Genomic DNA, 20962 nt, shown 5'->3' on the forward strand with positions numbered 1-20962 from the left:
TGTTTCCTACAGATAGGGTTACACCTCTCCTGTGTGATTACAATGGTTAAAACTGTCATCAAACACCTGCCTGATACGTCCTGTCCCCTGGCCATATTGACCCACAGTAAGTATGCATTGCAGCAGGCTTGTGGCACTTCAAAGCAGACCAGAAGGGGCTTTTCTCCCAATAAAGGCAGAGTTAGATTGGAAGGGTCTTCTTTGTGTCTGAAGGTGTTTCAATGAATTTATGTACCATTTTATGCATCATTGTAACTCCTTTGAGACTTAAAACACAGTCACAATTCAAGTTTATATTGTAGTTAAATGAGCAAATTAATAGAATTCACTACTTGCTGGAAACTGTAAACCTGTCTCTGAATAGGTCACACATAAGGAGATGTTCCCTGAGGATTCAGAAAATAAATGCAAAGGTTATCACAAATAAGAAAACTTCTGAGGCCACAGTGGTTGAAATTATGTCAGGTCTAGATGTTCTCCTATACCTAAGCAGTGTTTACTATGGTGGCAGATTACATTTGAAGTGGAGTCTCATAACCTTTGATCCATTGATTTGACTTAAATTCAAGCTTGGCTTGAATCAGGACCAACCTTTTCTCTTTAGATAATTGCTTCTCCTTACCCTATTTCTTTTTTTTTTAATTAATTTATTTTTTAATTAGTGAATCACTGTGAGGGTACAGTTACAGATTTATACATTTTCGTGCTCATGTTGCCCTCATACAAAGTTCGGGAACCCATCCCTTCACCAGTGCCCATTCTCCACCACCAATAAGCCCAACATCCCTTTCACCCCCCCAGTCCCATCTCCCCCCACCCCACCCTGCCACTGTGGCAGGGTATTCCCTTTTGTTCTCTCTTTCTAATTAGGTGTTGTGGTTTGCAATAGGGGTATTGAGTGGCCATTGTGTTCAGTCTCTAGTCTACATTCAGGACTCATCACCCTTCCCCCGCATGGCCTCCAACCACCCTTCTCTATCTGAGCTGCCCTCTCCCCAGAATGAGGCCAGCTTCCAAGCCATGGAGTCAACCTCCTGGTACTTATTTCTACTATTCTTGGGTGTTAGTCTCCTACTCTGTTATTCTATATTCCACAGATGAGTGCAATCTTTCTATGTCTGTGTCTCTCTTTCTGACTCATTTCATTTAGCATGATACTTTCCATGCTGATCCACTTATATGCAAAGTTCATGACCTCATTTTTTCTAACAGCTGCATAGTACTTCCATTGTACAGATGTACCAAAGTTTCTTCAACCAGTCATCTGTTCTAGGGCACTTGGGTTTTTTCCAGATTCTGGCCATTGTAAATAGTGCTGCGATGAACATATAAGTGCAGATGTCATTTCGACTATACTTTTTTGCTTCTCTGGGATATATTCCCAGCAGTGGTATTGCTGGGTCAAATGGGAGCTCAATTTCTAATTTTTTGAGAGTCGTCCATATTGTTTTCCAACAGGGCTGAATCAGTCGGCATTCCCACCAGCAGTGTAGAAGGGTCCCTTTCTCCCCACATCCTCTCCAACAGCGGTTGCTTTTGTTCTTTTGGATGTGTGCCAGTTTCTGTGGTGTGAGGTGGTATCTCATGGTTGTTTTGATCTGCATCTCCCTGATGATTAGTGATGTAGAGCACTTTTTCATGTGCCTTTTGGCCATTCATATCTCTTCCTTGGGAAAGTTTCTGTTCATTTCTTTGCCCCATTTTCTGATGGGGTTGGATGTTTTCTTCTTGTAGAATTCAACCAGTGCTTTATAAACCCTTGACATCAACCCCTTATCTGATGGGTATTGGGTAAATATCCTTTCCCATTTTGTAGATTGTCTTTGTCCTTACCCTATTTCTATTGAAACTTCACTAAAGCCTCAAATTAAAGTTTTGGCATTAAATTATGCCATCTAGAGACACAGCTTGGTCTCTGCTTTAGTTATTCTCAGTAGATAGTACAGATAATTTAAGAATTTTCTAATTATTAGGTACAAAAGCCTTTTTAGGAGATTCAAAAATCGTTTAAAAAACGTCAATGTTATGGGGCTGGTGCAATAGCACAGCGGGTAGGCGTTTGCCTAGCATGCGGCTGACCTGGGTTCGATTCCCAGCATCCCATACGGTCCCCTGAGCACCGCCAGGGGTAATTCCTGAGTGCAGAGCCAGGAGTAACCTCTGAGCATCGCCGGGTTTGATACCCCCCCCAAAAAAAAAGCAAAAAAAAGTCAATGTTAGATATGAAATTAAGTATATGAGTTGGTATGCCAAGTTTCTCTCTTCTCTGAAACCTCTACTTTTAAAGACTGTACAGGGCTGGAGTGATAGTATAGCAGGTAAGTCATTTGTCTTGAACATGGCTGACCCCCGTTCCCATATGGTCCCAGCACCTGGTATGATCCCCTAAGCCCCACCAGGAGTGATCCCTAAGCACAGAACCAGGAGCAAGTCCTTAAGCACTGGCAAGTGTGATCCCAAAAATAAAAATACAAACATATATAGGGGCTGAAGAGCTAGTACAGGGGTTTAGGTGATTGCCTTACATTTGTCCTACTTAAGTTTTATCCCAACTCTGCACATTGTCCCTTGAGCACTGCCAGAAGTAGCCCTTGAGCACAGCTTTGTTTGAGCTTTGGCTCAAACTTCCCCCCCCCCAAAAAAAAGAATAAAATATATGCGCTGTATGTAATAATTCAACATATATTTAGCATCTGCTCTACTTAGCTGTTATCCATTGCATTCTCCTATGCAAGTTTTATATCTTGCCTTGCATATGTCACACAATACATTTATGATAATAAGGGGTCAGATTGGGTCTTGGATCACTGTGATACAACAAATACAAAGACTTGGTAATTAGGGAGATCCAGTATTGAAGTCAAGGTAATCAAAGAAACAACAATGTAAACTGGCAGCTGCTTATCTGGAATTGTGCATATGTTCTGTGAGCTTAACTATCCTTTCTGAGTGAGTATATGCTCATATATAAAATGTTAGCACTGTCACTTAGAAATACCATTTATTCTTTTTATAGAAAAAAACTTTCAATTATGGGGGTCAGAAAGATAGTACAGAGAGTGAGGTACTTGCCTTGTATGCACCCAACCCTGGTGCAATCCCTTGCATTGCATTATGTTCCTCTGAGTACCACTAAGAGTAAGCCCTAAACACAGCCAGGTGTAGTCCAAATACCTGTCCCCTTCAAAAAAAAAAAGGGGGGGCGTTTTGAATGAATAATTTCTAAGAGGGAGAGGGGACTTTTTAAAAAAGAATTTGAATTATGTCTAGCATACCTAGTTCTATAGTTAACAAAATCTAAGGATTTTAAAGCATGTAAGCTTTTTTGAAAGCTGTAGTCCAGTTTAACCCACAGATGTGATCTTTGTTCAGGGGTCCAAGATGTATTGCTCGGTTTGAATTTATTGGAGACCAGAAGGATGAATTAAGTTTCTCAGAGGGAGAAATTATTATTCTTAAAGAGTATGTGAATGAAGAATGGGCCAGAGGAGAACTTCGAGACAGAACCGGAATTTTCCCTCTTAACTTTGTGGAACTAGTGGAGGATCATCCCACCTCTGGTACACATATTCCAGGTGAGTATATGGAATGTGATTTTCTGCCATATTCTATGCTAATTCACATTAGCATAATGTGAGAGCCATGTAAGAGCCTGACCTGTGGCTTAGTGACAGAATGCTTGTCTCGTTTGTATGAGGCCCAGGATTTGATCCCTGGTACCACAAAACAGCAACAACAAAAGAATGCATACCCTTAGTGGAATAGGGAGTCTTGGGAGTTTAAACAAAGGATGCCATACTCCCACTTCGGGGCCCAAGAGAGCTCAGAGGACTGGAGTGCAGGGCCCCAGGTTTGATCCCCAGCATCACATGCTACCCCCTAGCACTCCATCAAGAGCCCCTCCCTACAAAGAAGAAACAAGTAATCGGATAACATTTAAACTAATACGATAATCCATGTTATCATATTTTTTAAGTGTAAGGAAAATGTACTTTCAAAATCGTGATTTGGGGCTGGAGAGATAGCACTGACAGAAAAACACCTGCCTTGCATACTGACCCCAGTTTGATCCCCAACACTGCATATGATTCCCTGAGCACTGCCAAGTATGATCCCCAAAAAAGTGATTTTTATGGAACTGGAGAGATAGTACAGAGCTAAGGTGCTTGCCTGTATGTGGCTGGCCCAGTTCATTCCCTAGCATGCTATATAGTCACCCAAGCACCACTAGGAGTGACCTCTGAGCACAGAGCCAGGAGTAACCCTTAAGTACTGCTGGGTATTGCCCCCAGGTCCCCCCCGAAAGAAAAAATAAAAACAGTGATTTATGTGGAATGGGCTTTTTGTTTATCTTTTTTTTTTTTTCTTTTTGGGTCACACCCAGCAATGCTCAGGCTGGCTCTTTACTCAGGAATTACACCTGGCTGTGCTTGGGGGATCATACGGGATACTGGGGATTGGACCTGGGTTGTCCAGATGCAAGGCAATTCCTTACCCACTATACTATTGCTCCGGCCCCTGTTTATCTCTTTAAGAGATGGTTTAGTGTTGGGCTGATGAGATAGAACAGTGGGTAGGACCCCTGTCTTGCACATCACTGACATGGGTTTGATCTTGAATCCTGTTTCATCTTCCAAGCACCTCCAGGAGGGATGTCTGAGTGCAGAACCAGGAGTAAGCTCTGAGTACTGCTGGGTGTGTCAGAGAAGAGGTGGGGAGAAGAGAGAGAGGGAAGTAGGGAGGGAGAGAGTGGGGAACTAGTGTTTAGAAAATTATATTAGTCACTTCATACCAAAATAGGAGAGAAGAATCATAGACTTAAAGAGAGAGAGAAAACCATAGACTTTTAAGAGAAATGGATTAGAGTCTCTTTAATGTGAATCTTTTTTACAGCCAGGGATCAAGCCCAGAGAGGGTTGTGCCTGACCAGTTATATGCCATTTAGTGAAGAGGCTCGTTTGCAATCCCATGCACTCACTTAATCTTCCCTCCCTTGTATCCACTCTGACCTTTCTCCAATAATATATCATGTATTTAAAAAATAAAATAAGAAAGGCCTTGGCGGCTCTCTCTCCTACCGCCTGCGTTTGGTGGTCTTGGGCCACTTCCCCCACCCTGGGGAGGCTGATGGCAATGGGCGGATGAAGGACGGAACAAGGAGCAGGCTGGTTGGTATCAACTGCAGTTTATTCCAGCTTCATCTCCATTCTCCTCTGATTCTCCTTCTGCTTCTTCCAATTTCCCCCCGATCTTCCCTTTCCTCAATCCCCCTTATCCTCCTCTTCAATCCTGCTCCTTCATACTTCTTCCTGCTTCTGCCTCCCCCAGCCCACTCTTTTTTTTTTTTTTTTTTTTTTGCTTTTTGGGTCACACCTGGCGATACACAGGGGTTACTCCTGGCTCTGCACTCAGGAATCACCCCTGGCAGTGCTCAGGGGACCATATGGGATGCTGGGAATTGAACCCAGGTTGGCCACATGCAAGGCAAACGCCCTACCCGCTGTGCTATTGCTCCAGCCACCCCAGCCCAATCTTACAGCCTTAGTTAAATCCCAAAGCATGAGGGGTTGGAGTAGCAATTATATATAGGTGTCATCATACAGTCAGTGGATGTAAGGTCCTTCCCTCAGGGGACGCTTCTTCTAGGACAGATACTCATCCAGCAAGACAACTGGCATAAGGGCAAAATATGGGTTTGTTTCTCATCTCCTTAGTCCAACAAGCATATAAACAGTCATTTTGTATGGACACAGTAAGAGATACATTATGCTTTTAGGATTGCTCTCCTGGGGCCATCTCGCTATAAATCTCAGACTGAAGTGCTCAGGCCAGATTAACTTTTCCTAACCCTAGCAGGGTCCTAATCTCATCATTACTTTTTGGATCATGACAGCATTTGTCCATGACGATGCTCTAACTTATAGTTAAGTATTGTGGTGCTTTGGCCTGGCTCATTTCAATGCCAGGGTGGCTCACAGCTTGCCCTGGGTTCATTCAGTTTCTCATCAGGACCCTGCTTTTGGGGTGCTAGGAACTAAGGGCAACTGAGGCTTAAGTCAAGAAAGCAGGTGCCCAGGAGTCAATATTACTTGGAGTCAGTTAACTCCCAAGTTACAAACACATAATATTAACTGTCTTCCGGGGCTGGAGTGATTGCACAGCAGGTAGGGCGTTTGCCTTGCACGCGGCCGACCCAGGTTCGATTCCCAGCATTCCATATGGTCCTCTGAGCACCGCCAGAAGTAATTCCTGAGCGCAGAGCCAGGAGTAACCCCTGAGCATCGTTGGTTGTGACCCAAAAAAGAAAAAAAAATCTATTAACTGTCTTCTTGTATATGCAAAAAGGACATAAGAGAAGGAGAAAAGCAATATTTCACTCACAAATATAAAATCGTTGATTTCTGAGGAATCTGACTTTACAAGTTAACAGAGTCTGATTGGGGAAAAAGGTGATAGACTGGTTGGAGAAGAAAGCACAGAGAAGTTACCGATAAGCAAAGGAATGGGACTGACTTGGGAGCACTGTGATGAGTGTAACCTGATAATCCTAAACTCCCTGTGGCAAGGGAGAAAGGACAAACCATTGTTGTCCTATACTATATATATGATCTTTACATTTAAGGTTTTGACTTTCTTTTCTTTTCTTTTTTTTTAATGTAGGCACAAAGGTAGGACTGAAGACCAAAACAGAAGATTCTGGTGCAAATTCTCAGGTAGGGCACTTCTCCTGCAAACTCTCAAGTGGATAACTACAGTGAAAGCCAGGTTTTAACTTTGAGACAAATATTAAAAAGAGAATTGTCAAGAGAAATGTTATTTTCCAATTTATATTACAATTTGGAATAAAGAATTAAATAGAATAAAGAATTAAATGCAATTTGAAATAAAGAATTAAATGGTCAACATATTTATAGTATATAAATCTTATAGAAATGTTTTAGAAAGACATGTAATTCTTTAGAGAAAAGAAGAAAAAGAAGAAAAGAGATAAAAAGAAAGATAAAAAAAGACAATGCAAGTTGCTGATATTTTAAAAAGGATATTTGAGGACCAGGGAGATAATACTGTTGGTCAGGGTGCTTGCCAGTCCCCAATATGGTCTCCTAAGCCCTCCAGGAGTAATTCCTGAGTGCAGAGCCAGGAGTAAACCCCATAACACGTGTGTGTGTGTGTGTGTGTGTTGTATTTGTGTGTATAACTTTATTAGTTATGCATAAATTGCCTTATAAAGCAGCATATAAAGAAATAATCATCCATTGCTAACATTCTGTCAAATTAACAAAGATTAACAAATGTGCAGTAAAACTCAAAAGCAAGAAAGTAATCTCAAGAGTGTTTAGAAAAAATGGGGCAGAGATTTAGTTCAAGGGTTAAGGTGTTTGCCTTGCATGCAGCCAACCTGGGTTTAATCTTCAGCACTGCATGTGCTCCCCTAAAATCACAGGAGTGACCGTGGGGCACAGAGCCAGGATTTGTTCTGGGCACAGCTGGGTGTGGCCCCATACCAAAATTAATTAGTTAATAATTTTTTTAAATATAAATGGGAAAGTATGGCCTGGAGAAGATGGCTCAGCGGACTGGAGTGTGTCCTTTGCATGCAAGAAAGAGTCTATGGTTTGAGCTGTCACTACACTGTCCTCCAAGCACTGCAGGGGATATGCCTCAGCATCCCTTAGATGAGGCCTCCACAATAAATAAATGAATGCATTCTAAAAGAAAGTACAGCTTAATAGTATGAAACTAATTTCCAAGGCGAGGGAAAATAGGTCAGGAGGACTGGTCAGTGGTTGGAAATTACCACAAGGGTGTGAGAGGTGGAGGGTAGTTAGGATAGGGGAGGGCCCCTTATGACATTAGTTGGAAGTGATCACTCCGGACAAGAACTGAATGTTGAAAGTAGGTAAAGGGATATATATGATAACCTTTCACATCTGTATTGCAAACCATCATGCGTAAAATGAGAGAGAAAAGAGGACAGGTGTCTGCCATAGAGGGAGGCTGGAGGGGCTGTGTTTTAGAGGAGTAGGGAAGAAACTGGAGACACTGGTGCTAGGAAATTACACTGGTGGAGGGATGGGTGTTGGAACATTGTATGACTGAAACCCAGTCATGAACAGCTTTGCAGTGCTCTATCTCATGGTGAGTCAATAAAATAAAAAATTAATATTAAAATAATTTTTTAAAGAAAGTAAATTTTATTGCTATACCTAAACTATTATTTTTTTCTTACCCTAAAATATTTTTTAAGACAAGGCTTTACTAACCATATTAGTTGATTCACTATAATAGGAAAAAACTAGAAACAAATATGGTCTTTATTGAAAGAATGTTCTGAGGCCATGCAAAATGAAATCTGTAAAGTAAAAAGCATGAGTGAAAAATGTTATAGGAAATTGAATAAATGCAATTTAAAAAATCTAGGAGGAAATGTGTTTAATCTGTATACGTAATGTTCAATTGCCTCTGGGCAGTTAGATTATAAGTAGATAGATTTTTCTCCCTTCATTGTATACTTCCAGACTTGCTGAATGTTTCGAAACATTTGTAGTCTTTTTGTAAGGGAATGAGAGAATTTAGATTAAAATTAGCACATGTGCAACTTGGTTTTGGAAGCTTGTTAACTAAGTAAGAATATGGGTTACAGTTGTTTTCTGTGATATGTTTCAGAAGTGTAAGCTTGATGGGGTCGTTGTCAAATTGTCAGTAAATAGAACTTTACGTGTATCTTAATTCTTTTATCTCTATCTCTGCCATTGCCTGAACTTCTTGGGAGTGATGACCTTCCTTTCTGCCTGTCTACCTTGCTCCCTGACTGCCTTCCTGCCCAGTGCCTACCCGCCTTCCTGCCTTCTTCCCTCCTTCTCCATCAAACTCAGGTTGCCTGCATGCTAGTCTTGTACTCTACCACTACGCCACATCTCTGCCGCAATGAGCACCATTCTCTTTGGTTTCTCAACTGCAGGGACTAGATAGCTAAATTTCAATGGTTTGTATACATGATTTAATTTTTTTTTTTTTTTTTTTTTTTTTTTTTTTGCTATGTGGGTCACACCCGGCAATGCACAGGGGTTACTCCTGGCTCTGCACTCAGGAGTTACTCCTGGCGGTGCTCAGGGGACCATATGGGATGCTGGGAATCGAACCCGGGTCGGCCGCGTGCAAGGCAAACGCCCTACCCACTGTGCTATTGCTCCAGCCCCTGTATACATGACTTAATTTATTGTTTTGTAAGCCATCAGTTGTTGAGAGTGAGATGTGCAGGCATGGTGCTGAGTGTTCCGCATTCATCATCTCAGTTCATCTCCACAGCCAGCAATCAAAGGAGTAGAATCTTGCCCAGAGTCACTCAGCTGGGAAGTAGCAGAATTGGCTCTGGAGCCTTGGCCTGTTTGACCCCAGAACATTGCTCTTAGCTTTGTTCCTTCCATCCATCCTGAGCAACTTGAACATGGAATTCCCATTCACACTTGGCAGAGACACTTCTTCATAGACCACAGTCTTCTTATGTGTTAAGGATAAAAGCATTCATGTTGGAGTGTTGCATCATACTAACCCACATTTGTGTGCTTTTTCTGGTAGCCTTAGGACCATCTAGGTCTGAAATGAAAAGTACAGTTAATAAAATCACATGCCCTGGGATTTGATAGCTTCTAAATCAAGTAAAGACCTGGGGATGAGCAGACTGTCCATTTGGGTTTGGTTTTGTTTTGGTTGATTTTGGCTCCACACTTGGCAATGCCCAGAAATTACTCCTGGTCTCCGGGATCACTCCTAGCAGTGCTTGGGAACCTTATTAGATGCTGGGAATTGAACCTCGGTTGGCTACAAATAAGGCAGGCACCCCTACCCACTGTACCGTCTCCATCCCCTGCCCTTTCCAATCCTTCTAATTTAGGTCAAGGGAGAGTGTCACTGACAACAGTTTAACTTTACTAGAATTCCCCATAGTATCATAAACACCATGCAAATAAATACTGTGTGCTTTTTCCTAATTTTTAAATGCAGCTAATCTTAATTTAATAACTAATAGATCATAACTAGAATTTTTTTGCCTAAGTATTACTTATCCATTATAAACAGAAAGACCACAAGTATATCATAAATATCTTCCAAAAATATATTTTAAGAAAAAGTTACTAAAATTTTTCTTTCTGAAACTTGGTAGCAGCAAAAACTGTTGGTGACTGAAAGAAGACTTCAGACTGGGAGGTGGGGATGGTTAAAAAAAAAAAAGGCTTCAGACTTTTATGTTCCTTTAACTCAGGTTGTAGGTTGTTCCCACGACTTTGTAGCTTTATAGAATTCAATTTTACATAAAACCTCATGTTTATTACCAAACTTCTGATTTGTAACAGGATAGCAGCCTATCTGGAGAATGGTGTGAAGCTCTTCACAGCTTCGTGGCAGAGACCAGCGATGACTTATCCTTCCAGAGGGGGGACCGGATCCTCATCCTCGAGCGCCTTAACTGTGACTGGTACAAGGGCAGGCTGCGCAGCAGGGAGGGCATCTTTCCAGCAGTCTTTGTGCGCCCCTGCTCAGGTATGTTAACCACAAGAAATGAGTCCACTCTTGGGAGATGATAATCAGCAGGTCCTTGAATAAGGCTGGTTATTTTTCTTTTTATTTTTTTTGGGGGGTTGCAGGGGGGTGCACACCCATCAGTGCTCAGAACTTAGGCTTGGCTCTGCACTCAGGAACTCAAGGGACCATGTGGGTTGCCGAGGAGTGAACCCAGGTCAGCCGTGTGGAATGCATGCACCTTACCCGCTGTAGTAGCTCTCAGGCCCTGAAGGCTGTTTGATTTTTTATGTTGAGGAAAAAAATCCACCCCTTCCAAGCCACCATCTGTTTGGAGTTTGCATGTTCTCTGTATGTGTGTGTGGATTTTCTCTGAGTACTCAGGTTGCCCCCCACATTTCAGAATTGTGCACATGTGTCTTCCTGGCCAGTCTCAGCGGTTCCCACTGGAGCAAGTTACGTGAGATGTGCCCTGCCTGCACGATGGAAGCCCTTCCTGTGCAGGCCCAGGGTCCACAGTTGGAATAAACATAAGCATGCTGGAAAAAATGAATGAATAAATGAATGTAAAGAAATGATTGTTGTGGGGCTGGAGCAATAGCACAGCGGGTAGGGCGTTTTCGTTGCACGCGGCCGACCCGGGTTCGATTCCCAGCATCCCATATGGTCCCCTGAGCACCGCCAGGAGTAATTCCTGAGTGCAGAGCCAGGAGTAACCCCTGTGCATCGCCAGGTGTGACTCAAAAAGAAAAAAAAAAAAGAAATGATTGTTGAATAATTCAAGTGTTTGCAGGGTCAGAGTGATAGCACAGTGGGCAGGGCACTTGCCTTGCATGTGGCCAACCCAGGTTTAATCCGCAGCACCCCAAGCCCTGCCGGGAGTCATCCCTCAGTGCAGAGACATGAGTAAGCCCTGAGCACTGCTGGGTGTGGAAAAAATAATAATAAAACTGAAGTGTCTTTGGTCTTTCTTTATTTAGAAATTAAGTAATATTTTTGTGACCTGAAATACAGAATAGGAAGTTGTTCGCATCACTTACTTAGCCTTTGATAAAACTGGTTTTGTGACCACTTGCGTAAAGTTGCCATTCATAAGCACCTGCCCACATGCTGTAACGCTGACATTCAGTGGAGTTTCCTTGTATTCCTGTTCCCTCTGGACATGCTCAATTTAAGTTTGTTGGTTCTTTTCCACTTTAAGGTTTTTGCTATAGTCAAAAGAGTTGATTTAGGAAGTCATACAAAATCTTTTTGTAAACTTGGTTGGATTAGCAGGGGCAGAGGGGGCTAAAACTACAGGCCTGAAAGCTAGCTCAGAGGACTGAGTGCTTGCTCTGCAGAGGGGGTGGGGGGCCTGGGTTCAGTCCGAAGTACATCGTGGTCCCCAAGCTCAGCCGGTAGATAGCTCCTGAGGACAACTGGGTGTGGCCCAAACGATAAAAAGAAACAAGAAAAGCCTTCACTTACAATGGCCACTTTCGTCTGTTACCGGTTTTTTTTTTCTGCTAAGAGATCATCTATCCTCATCCTGAAGGTGAAATTCAAATTAATCGAAAAATTTCTGGGAATGACAAGGGAATTTCCTAAAATGTTAGATTTGTGTTTTAATCTGTGCTGTTCTATTTATTTGGATTTTTGGTATCTTTACAGCTGAGGCAAAGATGACGTCTACTTTAGCATTGAAGGGGAGGAAAGCCAAAGCCTTATATGATTTCCATGGAGAGAATGAAGATGAGCTTTGCTTCAAGGTCAGACTGTGTATCTTTTTGTAACTGCAGTAGGCAGCTAAGAATCTTGAAATGGCTTCCAAAGAAAAGTAGAATATCTGGTGGAATGCTGATTATTGCTAAGAATGAGTAGATCTCTGGTCATAAATCTAAGAGAACTAAAGGATGAGAATAGAGCAAATGTAATCATTAGAAAGGCACTTAGATACTTAAGGAAAGCCTTATTGGCTTGATAGACCCAAATTCCTGGAACTAATTCCTTATTCCAAGTCCTTACGCCATCTTTGACGGTGTCGGTCTCAGTAATGCTGGAGTTTCCATGGTAGCCGAAATAATGGATAATTCTGTCCATGGCGCCTGTGGCCTGCATCTGTCATGTCTTACCAACTCGTAGAGCAATCAAGTAATACCTGCTACAGGCAGGCCTGACAGCAACTTTTGTTCACAAATACATTGACTGGAGACCAGTGAGTTAGTACAACAGGTTGTGCACTTGCCTTGCATATGTCTGACCCAGGCTTGATCAGCCATATCGTCCCCCAGGCATTGCTAGTAGTGATTCTGGCGCACAGAACCAGGAGTAAGCCCTGAGCACTACTGAAGGTGGCCCAAAAGCATGGTATAAAATGATGTTATTTTCAAGCAATACAAAATAAATTACTCAGCATCTGCCTTTTGAGCCGGCTTGGATGATGGTGGGAAAACTCGAAATAATTAATGGTGGTAGAGTTGGTGTTGAAATATCTTTTTAAAATCTCTTTGTCTTTTTTATTTTCTTTTTGGGTCACACCCAGCGATGCTCAGGGGTTACTTCTGGCTCTGTACTCAGGATTCACTCCTGGTGGTGCTCGGGGGACCCGGTGGGATGCCAGGGATTGAACCCGGGTCAGTCGTATGCAAGGCAAACACCCTCCCTGCTGTACTATTGCTCCGGCCTGGTGTTGAAATATTGAATGTAAACAATTACTGCGAACAACTCCTTGAAAATAAAATTTAAAAAAACAAAAAATGATGTTATTTTGAGCTGGAGCAATAGTAAAGCAGGTAGGTACTTGCCTTGTATGAGGCCAGCCTGGGTTCGGGGGCTTTCCATATGCTGCCCCCTGCCCCCAAGCACCACCAGGAGTAATTCTTGAGTGTAACAAACAAACAAAAAAATGATGTCACTTCTAAAAATATATTTCTTAGAATTGTAAATTGGTAACCCTATACAAGTTCCTTTTTAAAAAATTTTAAAATTCTTGATCCTTAAGTTTCGAATCTTTGGAATTAGTCTAGTACTTTTAATTCTCCAGTTAGTGACTCAGAGGTCTTTCCTGTTGTTTTTTGTTTATTTGGGGTGACATCGGGTGGTACTTGATGGCAGCTGCCCAGCTTGGTGCTCTGGGACTCTGTGGTGTTGGGAATCAAATCTAAAACCTCTAACATCCAAGGCAAGTGCTTAGCACTGAGTACATTCCCTTCCCCAAAGTCTGTTCCCTTTGTCTTTACATTTCAGTAAAATGTTTCTGAAAGTGAATTAACTGGATTTAAAACTTTAAAGGGGAGGGACTGGAGTAATAGCACAGCAGGTAGGGTGTTTGCCTTGCACATGGCCAACCCGGGTTTGGGTTCAATTCCCAGCATCCCATATGGTCCCCAGGAGTAGTTCCTGAGTACAGAGCCAGGAGTAACCCTGTGTATCACCAGGTGTGACCCAAAAAAGAAAAAATAAAACTTTGGGGATGTTATTTTGGCTTTCATTTAAGATAAACAATAATTTAAGATAAATTTTTTTAAATTCACAGTATTTCCCAGAGGATAGATTACTTTTATTTTTTTTCTATAATAACTGACTAAAAGTAAGATACTTCCGGAGTTTTTTTTAAGAGATTCTGCACTACTTGCAGCATTATTAATAATATTTTTAATAAAATACTTAAAAAAAATTCTTAGCCCTCATAAAACTGATGTGGTATGAACCATCACTTTAAGAAAAATAGTTTTGAGGCCAGAGACACAGTACTGTGGGTAAGGTGCTTGTCTTGTATATGGCGGACCCTGGTTCTATTCCTTTACTGCAGATAGGGGCCCCCACAGCCCACCCTCATGCACAGAGTCAGAAGAAATAAAGAGGTTGAGAGGAAAGAGGGTTTCCTTTATGGTATTATGGTATACTTTAGGAACCAGAAGGATCTTATTTAGTGAAAAAAAAATTCAGTCAAAATGTTCACAGAATAAATGAAATTAATGACCTTTTATGATCAGCATTTTTTTCCCCATTCTATTTTTCATTAAGAAGGCCTTAAATCAATCAAATCTTTTTCCCAGAAGGCAATGTACAAGGGCTACACATAAATCCATTCAGTCTGATTCTTTTTCATAGTTGAGCTAACATGTTTGCAGTGGTGTTAAAAATTTGTGCTTTTGGTGTCCGGAGTCACTGTTGGCCATCACCAAAATGCTTAAGAGCCTCCACTTCTGTCCTTGTGTCACTTCTATCTATCATTGTGTCACTTCCAGTCTGCTTTTTTTCTCCCTCTGCTGCTGCACACCCCCATCACCCCACATCTTAGTAACCTCTGTTCTATGTTCAAAAGAATTTGAATTTCCATTCCAAGAATTAACTAGTTTCTAACATAGCACAACATGGTTGGATATTGTTTTTATGTGTAACACATATGAATGACAGCATCCCTGAGAACAGAGCCAGGAAAGAGTGAGCCCTAAGTACAATCAGTGCCCTAATGTTGAAATTAGAAAAATAATAATAATAAATAAATATATATATACACATGTATATGATAATAATAGTACCTTAAGGCCAGAGAGATGGCAGGAAGGAAGATGGCAGAGTCCCAGATCTAATTCCTGCACTGCCTGGTCCCCCATGCACTACTGTAACACCTGTACACTTACTGAGTATGACCCCAAAAAACCAAAATGAGAGTGCCCTCCTCTAAGACTATGGTGTTATTCAATTGAGTTAATTCCTATAAAGTACACAGAATAGAACAAGACATTCAGCAAATACATACTTTACTTCATTTTTTCTCATCTCAAAGTCTTTGCTTAACTGTCACCTGTGTGGAACTTTCCCTGGCTGCCCTAATGAGATGGCAACCCCATTCTTTGGGTTTCCTCAACTGGCTTTTTCTTTCTTCTTCTCATGCTAGGATGATGTCTTTATTCGGTGTTATATGTACAGTGTCTGGAATAGTAGCTAACACAGAGTGGATATTCAGTGAATAATTGTTAAATGGAAAACAATAGCTAGTTTTGTTCCTTATTCAAGAAGAAGTTTTGATTAGGGGGTGAATTTGGGGTGCACAAAACATAAAATTGCAGTAAGGCAAATGAATGGGCTTTGAGGAAAAGAGGAATACAATCAAATGGCATAATTAGGTATAGACCGTCTTTGTGGTATATCATCTCTTAACACATCAAGACAAATGAGTTGTGAAGAGAGTATACCTGCTTCATCTGAGCTGTTTACAGTATTGCCACTGCAAATGGACCGGGGGCTAGTCCTTGGCGTCTTGAACGAAGAATTGAGTAAGAAATATGAAACAGCGGGTAGAGAAAGGATTTCCTAGAAAGTGACAGTACATTTTATAAAGCAGAGCTGGTGAGCAGAGTGGCTCAAGGCCCAGGCGACATATTTCAGGGTCTTTTTAAATTACGGCTTGGAGGGGAATGTCCAGAGTGACATTGGGGTGATGTGTTGGGTTGTTGGGGACTTTTGGTGAGTCTTCACTGGGGCATGCAGGTTGTGCGACAAGAACTAGGGACCATTGTTTTTCTCAGTGGTCCTCTATCTGTTGGCAGTGACAACATGGAGTGCCTGGGAGGAGTGTGTCCACCCTACTTGCAGCCTACTGAGAAGTCCCAGACTGACATTTGTGGTCTTTCCATTGCCCTTGTTCCCTATCTGTTCTGCCTCCATCAACAGTCACCACAACTAATCATTGTTTCCACTTCCACTCTTCTTACAGGCTGGAGACATAATAACAGAGCTGGAATCTGTAGATGATGACTGGATGAGTGGAGAGCTAATGGGAAAATCTGGAATATTTCCCAGAAACTATGTTCAGTTTATACAAGTCAATTGAAGGTGAAGTTTGACTGTCTTCCATGGCCCAAGAACTCACTTGAACTCTATCACTTTGACTATCAGATTTGTTTTTTGCACTATTTTTTTAAACTGAAAGAAATATCTATGCTGTACGTGGTACACTAGGCTTTTCTGAGAGCAGAAAACATCTAGAATTTGTTAGCTTTCATTCAGATTAGAAAAGCAACCATGGAAACCCATGAGAACATCAAGCAGGATTAGCAAGGCAGATCCACACTCCCCCAGGGAAGCAGCTGGTGGGCCGTAGCATGGGGAGGCTTACAGACAAAAGTTGCACTTGGACATCCATTTCCATCAGCACAAGGAAATTAACCACACTTCCTCACTTTTGACTTTCAGTTGAAAAAGAGGATGTTTGCTATTCTACATGCTTTAACTATCAGGACATGGTTGGTAATTGTAAATTCATTTTTGGTATTCAAATTAAACTAAACAGCTTGAGCACATCATCCTTATTACCAGGGCAGATCCTTGCTTCAGGAGGGGCTAGTTTATTGACTGGCTGGAAACTCTGCAATCATGGGGTGAGTCGGCTCACTCTCACCAAGCTCTCCGTATGTTACCATTCCCCCTTTGTCCATGAATTTGAAGGGGTCTGAATTTGATGAATCTGAGTCAAAGAACCAGAACCGTCCTGAATTGCCTTGCTAACACAACTAACTCTTCCACATACCTGCTGTACTTATTTCTTTCCTCCATGTGTACTTTATGTTAACAGGGTTATTATAATGCACATTTTCTGAATCTGCAATCATTCTTTTGACAATTACTGGGACCCAAAGAAAAATTCATTTTCTTTGTGTTACCCCAGTAATACATTAAAGCTGTGTCTTGTTAGAGTGGTATATTATGAATCACACGTATTCAGAATGCAGAGCAACTGTTAATATGGAAAACAATGCGAAGCCCACAAAACTCATTTCTTCCCAGTATAATCAGAATGAAAATTAATTTTAGAAGACTGAAGGCTGATATTTTCTTGTTTTTTCCCGCTAACTCAGCTCATCCCTACATAATTATTAGAGTAAATAAAAATCCAATTTCCTGATATATATTTTAAGCATTCCTGGCTTATGACAAAAAGTGGTTCTTCATGTGACTGAATCAATTACAGTTATGGGCTGCTGCCAAATAGGTTGAAGACAATCTTCCAAATAGATCAATGGAATAGGATTTCATTGTAAATATAAAACATTTTTCCAGCAATATTCATAACTTTCTTCTATTGTTGAGAAGACTTTCATATGCCTGGCCACGTTTTAGCTTTGATTATTGTTTCTCATTGTCCAAACAGTTAGGCAGCCAGTGGTCACTGGGGACACTACATAAGGGAGATGATTTTAGAAAGTACATCTTTCAATTACATCAGTTACACCTTTGAATTACATGGCCATATAGGAGCTTCTTTTTTCTTACATGTTTAGGTAAAGAACATAATAAAATTTTGTCAATATCACTTGAGTAACTTCAGTGACAAATGAATGACTTAAAGCATTAGTCAATTAAATTCCCATTTGCAACAAGCTGGGTGTGGGAGGGGGTAGTAGGGGAAGTTGGAATAGGACATGAGGTATATTTCTATGCCTGTGTAATTTTAGCATCTTACACTGAAGATTGTGGAAACCTGGTTTTATTGGAAAGAAATACTCCTCTTAAATTTTGGCTTTCTGTCAGCAGAATGATAAGTGCAATAGTTGTAAATCTACTTGACACTATAATAAACTGAACTTTTCAAATTCCTTTTCTCATGCTAGACTGGGTTTTGTGAGACTAGAGATTGTATTATATCTTTTCATCTCCAGTCCTTTGCAGTACCCTCTATAAAGATTGGCTGATTCCCGGGTTGGTGGGCTTGCTGGCTGGTTGGTTGATGCTTGGATGCATGGATGGATGGATGGATGGGTAGATGGATGAGTAGATGGATGGATTAGTAAAATGGATGGATGAATGAATGGACATGGGCAGATGGAGAATAGTCACATAATACTAGATTGTATGTCAAAACCTAATATCTTTTTAATTTATGTACAAAAATTTATATTAAAATGAAAATTAGTTTTCTCTCCTTTGGAGAAACCCACATTTGCTCCCTCTCCCTCCCTCTCTCCTTCTGTTTCTATCTCCCTCTCTCCCTCTCTCCCCCTCTCATATTATATTGCCTTTAAATTTTTTCAGTAAGCTTGTTGCATCACTTAAAAAATTTTTAGGTTATTTCACTTCATCAAATTGGATTTTTTTTTTTTGCTTGCCATTTATTTCCCACTCAACTGACAAGAAGCCAAATGTGACTTGGTATGGGCTTTTTAGGTACTTTCTTTTAATTTGGTGCCACATCAATTGATGCTTTGGGAGCCATGCAATGTTAAGGATTGAACCCTGGCATCCTGCATACAGACATCCAGAGCACGTGCTCTAATGCTCTAACTTGTTAATCTATCTCTCTGGACCTGTGCAGGTACTTTTTTATTCTATATGTTAGTTAAACATGATTTTTATTTCTCAGTGCATTTTATAAGAGAGAAATGTATTTTTTCCTTTAAAACATTTTAGATAAAAATGATACCATTCCTTTAAGCCTCCGCAAACTACACTTTTCAAAAAAAATTTTTTTTATGGTTAAACCAGAGAACATTAAATTTATTGTTCATAACCTTTTGAGCCCTAAAATGCAGATTAAAAATGCTCTTATTTTACATTGTAGAGGATTGATATGTCCTTATGCTTTTAGAAATCTAATGTTTTAGGGGTTGGAGCGATACTACAGCGGGTAGGGTGTTTGCCTTGCACGCGGCCAACCCAGGTTCGATTCCCAGCATCCTATATGGTCCCTCCAAGCACCGCCAGGAGTAATTCCTGAGTGCAGAGCCAGGAGTAACCCCTGAGCGTCGTCAGGTGTGACCAAAAAGCAAAAACAAAAACAAAAAAAGAAATCTCATGTTTTAGATAGGATCCAAAATATAATTAATATAATTATTCATAGTACATTGTATCACAATGTTTTATAACTGGCATTCTAAGGAACAAAATATCATTTTGTGTAGAGTTTAAGCAATCGTCTTATTGTGTAAATGAAAACGAACTTAGACGTGTGTTCGTTTTCATTTACAGGATGGGGCTCCGAGTTCTTAGGTGGTTCAGGGCCCCCACCAGTGATTCTCAGCCACCCAGGCCAGTGGGTCAGTGGACAGGCCCAAAGAGGCAATGCTGCTCCGGCCCTGCAATGCCAGGATATCCAGGCCACCTTGGTGGTGCTCGAAGCTTTTAGGGCTGACCCCGTAGTGCTCGGGAGAGGGACAACATGGTACCAGGAATCTAATACTGGTTGGTTGGTCACATTCTAGGCATGAGCTCTAACCACTATGTTATCTCGATGTGTTCATTTTCTTAAGCCTTGAGAAATAAATCTGGAAAAAAATAGTGGTGGAAAGAAAAATAGTGGCGGCTGTATAGGCTAAATATAAATGTGATATCAAATGAACATGGATGAAATGATTCATAATTAAATGCTGTTATGAATGCCATTGAATAAACCCTTTCAAGAGTGAATTTTTTTTCAGAAATTATTTTCTAACTTCCTCCGCCTTTCTATTTGACTGTAATTATAGAGGGAAAGTAAATAGAGCCTAACTCAGACCACTACCACCATCTAGGGGATTCTCACCAAACTGCATGCTTTTCCTGCCAAACCACAGACGCGCCTCCGCCAGCCGACTCTAGCTGATACGCCCTGTCATGCAGGTATGGCAGAGTATAAAGCAGAAGCGAGCTCTGTGAAGTCCCAGCACAGTTGTTTTCAAATGTATTTTGCTAAAGTGATGCATTTCCATGCAGCAGTGTAACAGCAGAATAGATCTCTTGCACTGTAGAAGTTCTAACTGCTCAGCCATTTGTGATCAGACAGAGTTACAGGAACAAATTAAAGTCTAGGTTTGTTTGGCTTTTGTTCGGGGACCACACCCAGCAGTGCTTGAGAGCTCATCCCAGCCTTGTTCAGGGGACCGTGCAGTTGGGGGGATCTCGGGACTCCAGCACGCAGGGCATGTGCTGCAGCCATCTCCTCAACCCCAAAGCCTTACCTTTGTATCTTTCAAGAAGAAAAATGTCCTGCTTAGTTTCTTTAATGATATTGCCTAGGAACTGAAACATAAGTTGATCTGTCCCTAGGGAATAGGCACAGTCCCCCCACTTAGTAGAGAATATTCAAATGCTTGGAACATCAGACCTTGAAAAGAAGGGTGTCCTAGGGCTCGGTTCTTCATAACAACAGAGTAATTCTGGACCTCAGTTTTCTTACTCATGTACAAAACACCAGTTTTAGTATTTTGTAGTCGAATAGGTTGGTTCAGTCATTGTTAACCTAATACGTTTATATTACAGAGTCTGGGACAGATTCTGGATTTTCAAAAAGGAATTGTATGCATTTGGTGAATATTTTTTCTTTTTTTTTGATTCTTGTTTTTGGGCCATACCAGTGGTGTTCAGGGGTTACTCCCGGCAGGTTTGGGGGACCATATGGGACGCCAGTGAGCAAACTTAGTCTGCTGTGTGCAGCGCCTACCCACTGGACTGTCTGTCCCATGATTCTTTATTTTCAATACTG

General features: G+C 41.2%; 1 protein-coding gene across 4 annotated transcripts in view; it reads left to right on the forward strand.

The window, feature by feature from the left end:
- Positions 1-19840, forward strand: part of SH3D19 (SH3 domain containing 19) — a 199949-nt gene extending 180109 nt beyond the window's left edge. For all 4 annotated transcript variants that reach the window (XM_055144849.1, XM_055144850.1, XM_055144851.1 and 1 more), the window contains 5 exons: positions 3373-3575; positions 6661-6713; positions 10356-10542; positions 12172-12269; positions 16223-19840. In XM_055144849.1, coding sequence (XP_055000824.1) covers positions 3373-3575; positions 6661-6713; positions 10356-10542; positions 12172-12269; positions 16223-16339 — 658 coding nt within the window. In that variant the 3' untranslated portion in view covers positions 16340-19840. The remainder of the gene's footprint in view (positions 1-3372; positions 3576-6660; positions 6714-10355; positions 10543-12171; positions 12270-16222) is intronic.
- The last annotated feature ends 1122 nt before the right edge of the window (positions 19841-20962 follow it).

The sequence above is a fragment of the Sorex araneus genome, chromosome 7 (assembly GCF_027595985.1).
Source record: "Sorex araneus isolate mSorAra2 chromosome 7, mSorAra2.pri, whole genome shotgun sequence".
Classification (NCBI taxonomy): Eukaryota; Metazoa; Chordata; class Mammalia; order Eulipotyphla; family Soricidae; genus Sorex; species Sorex araneus.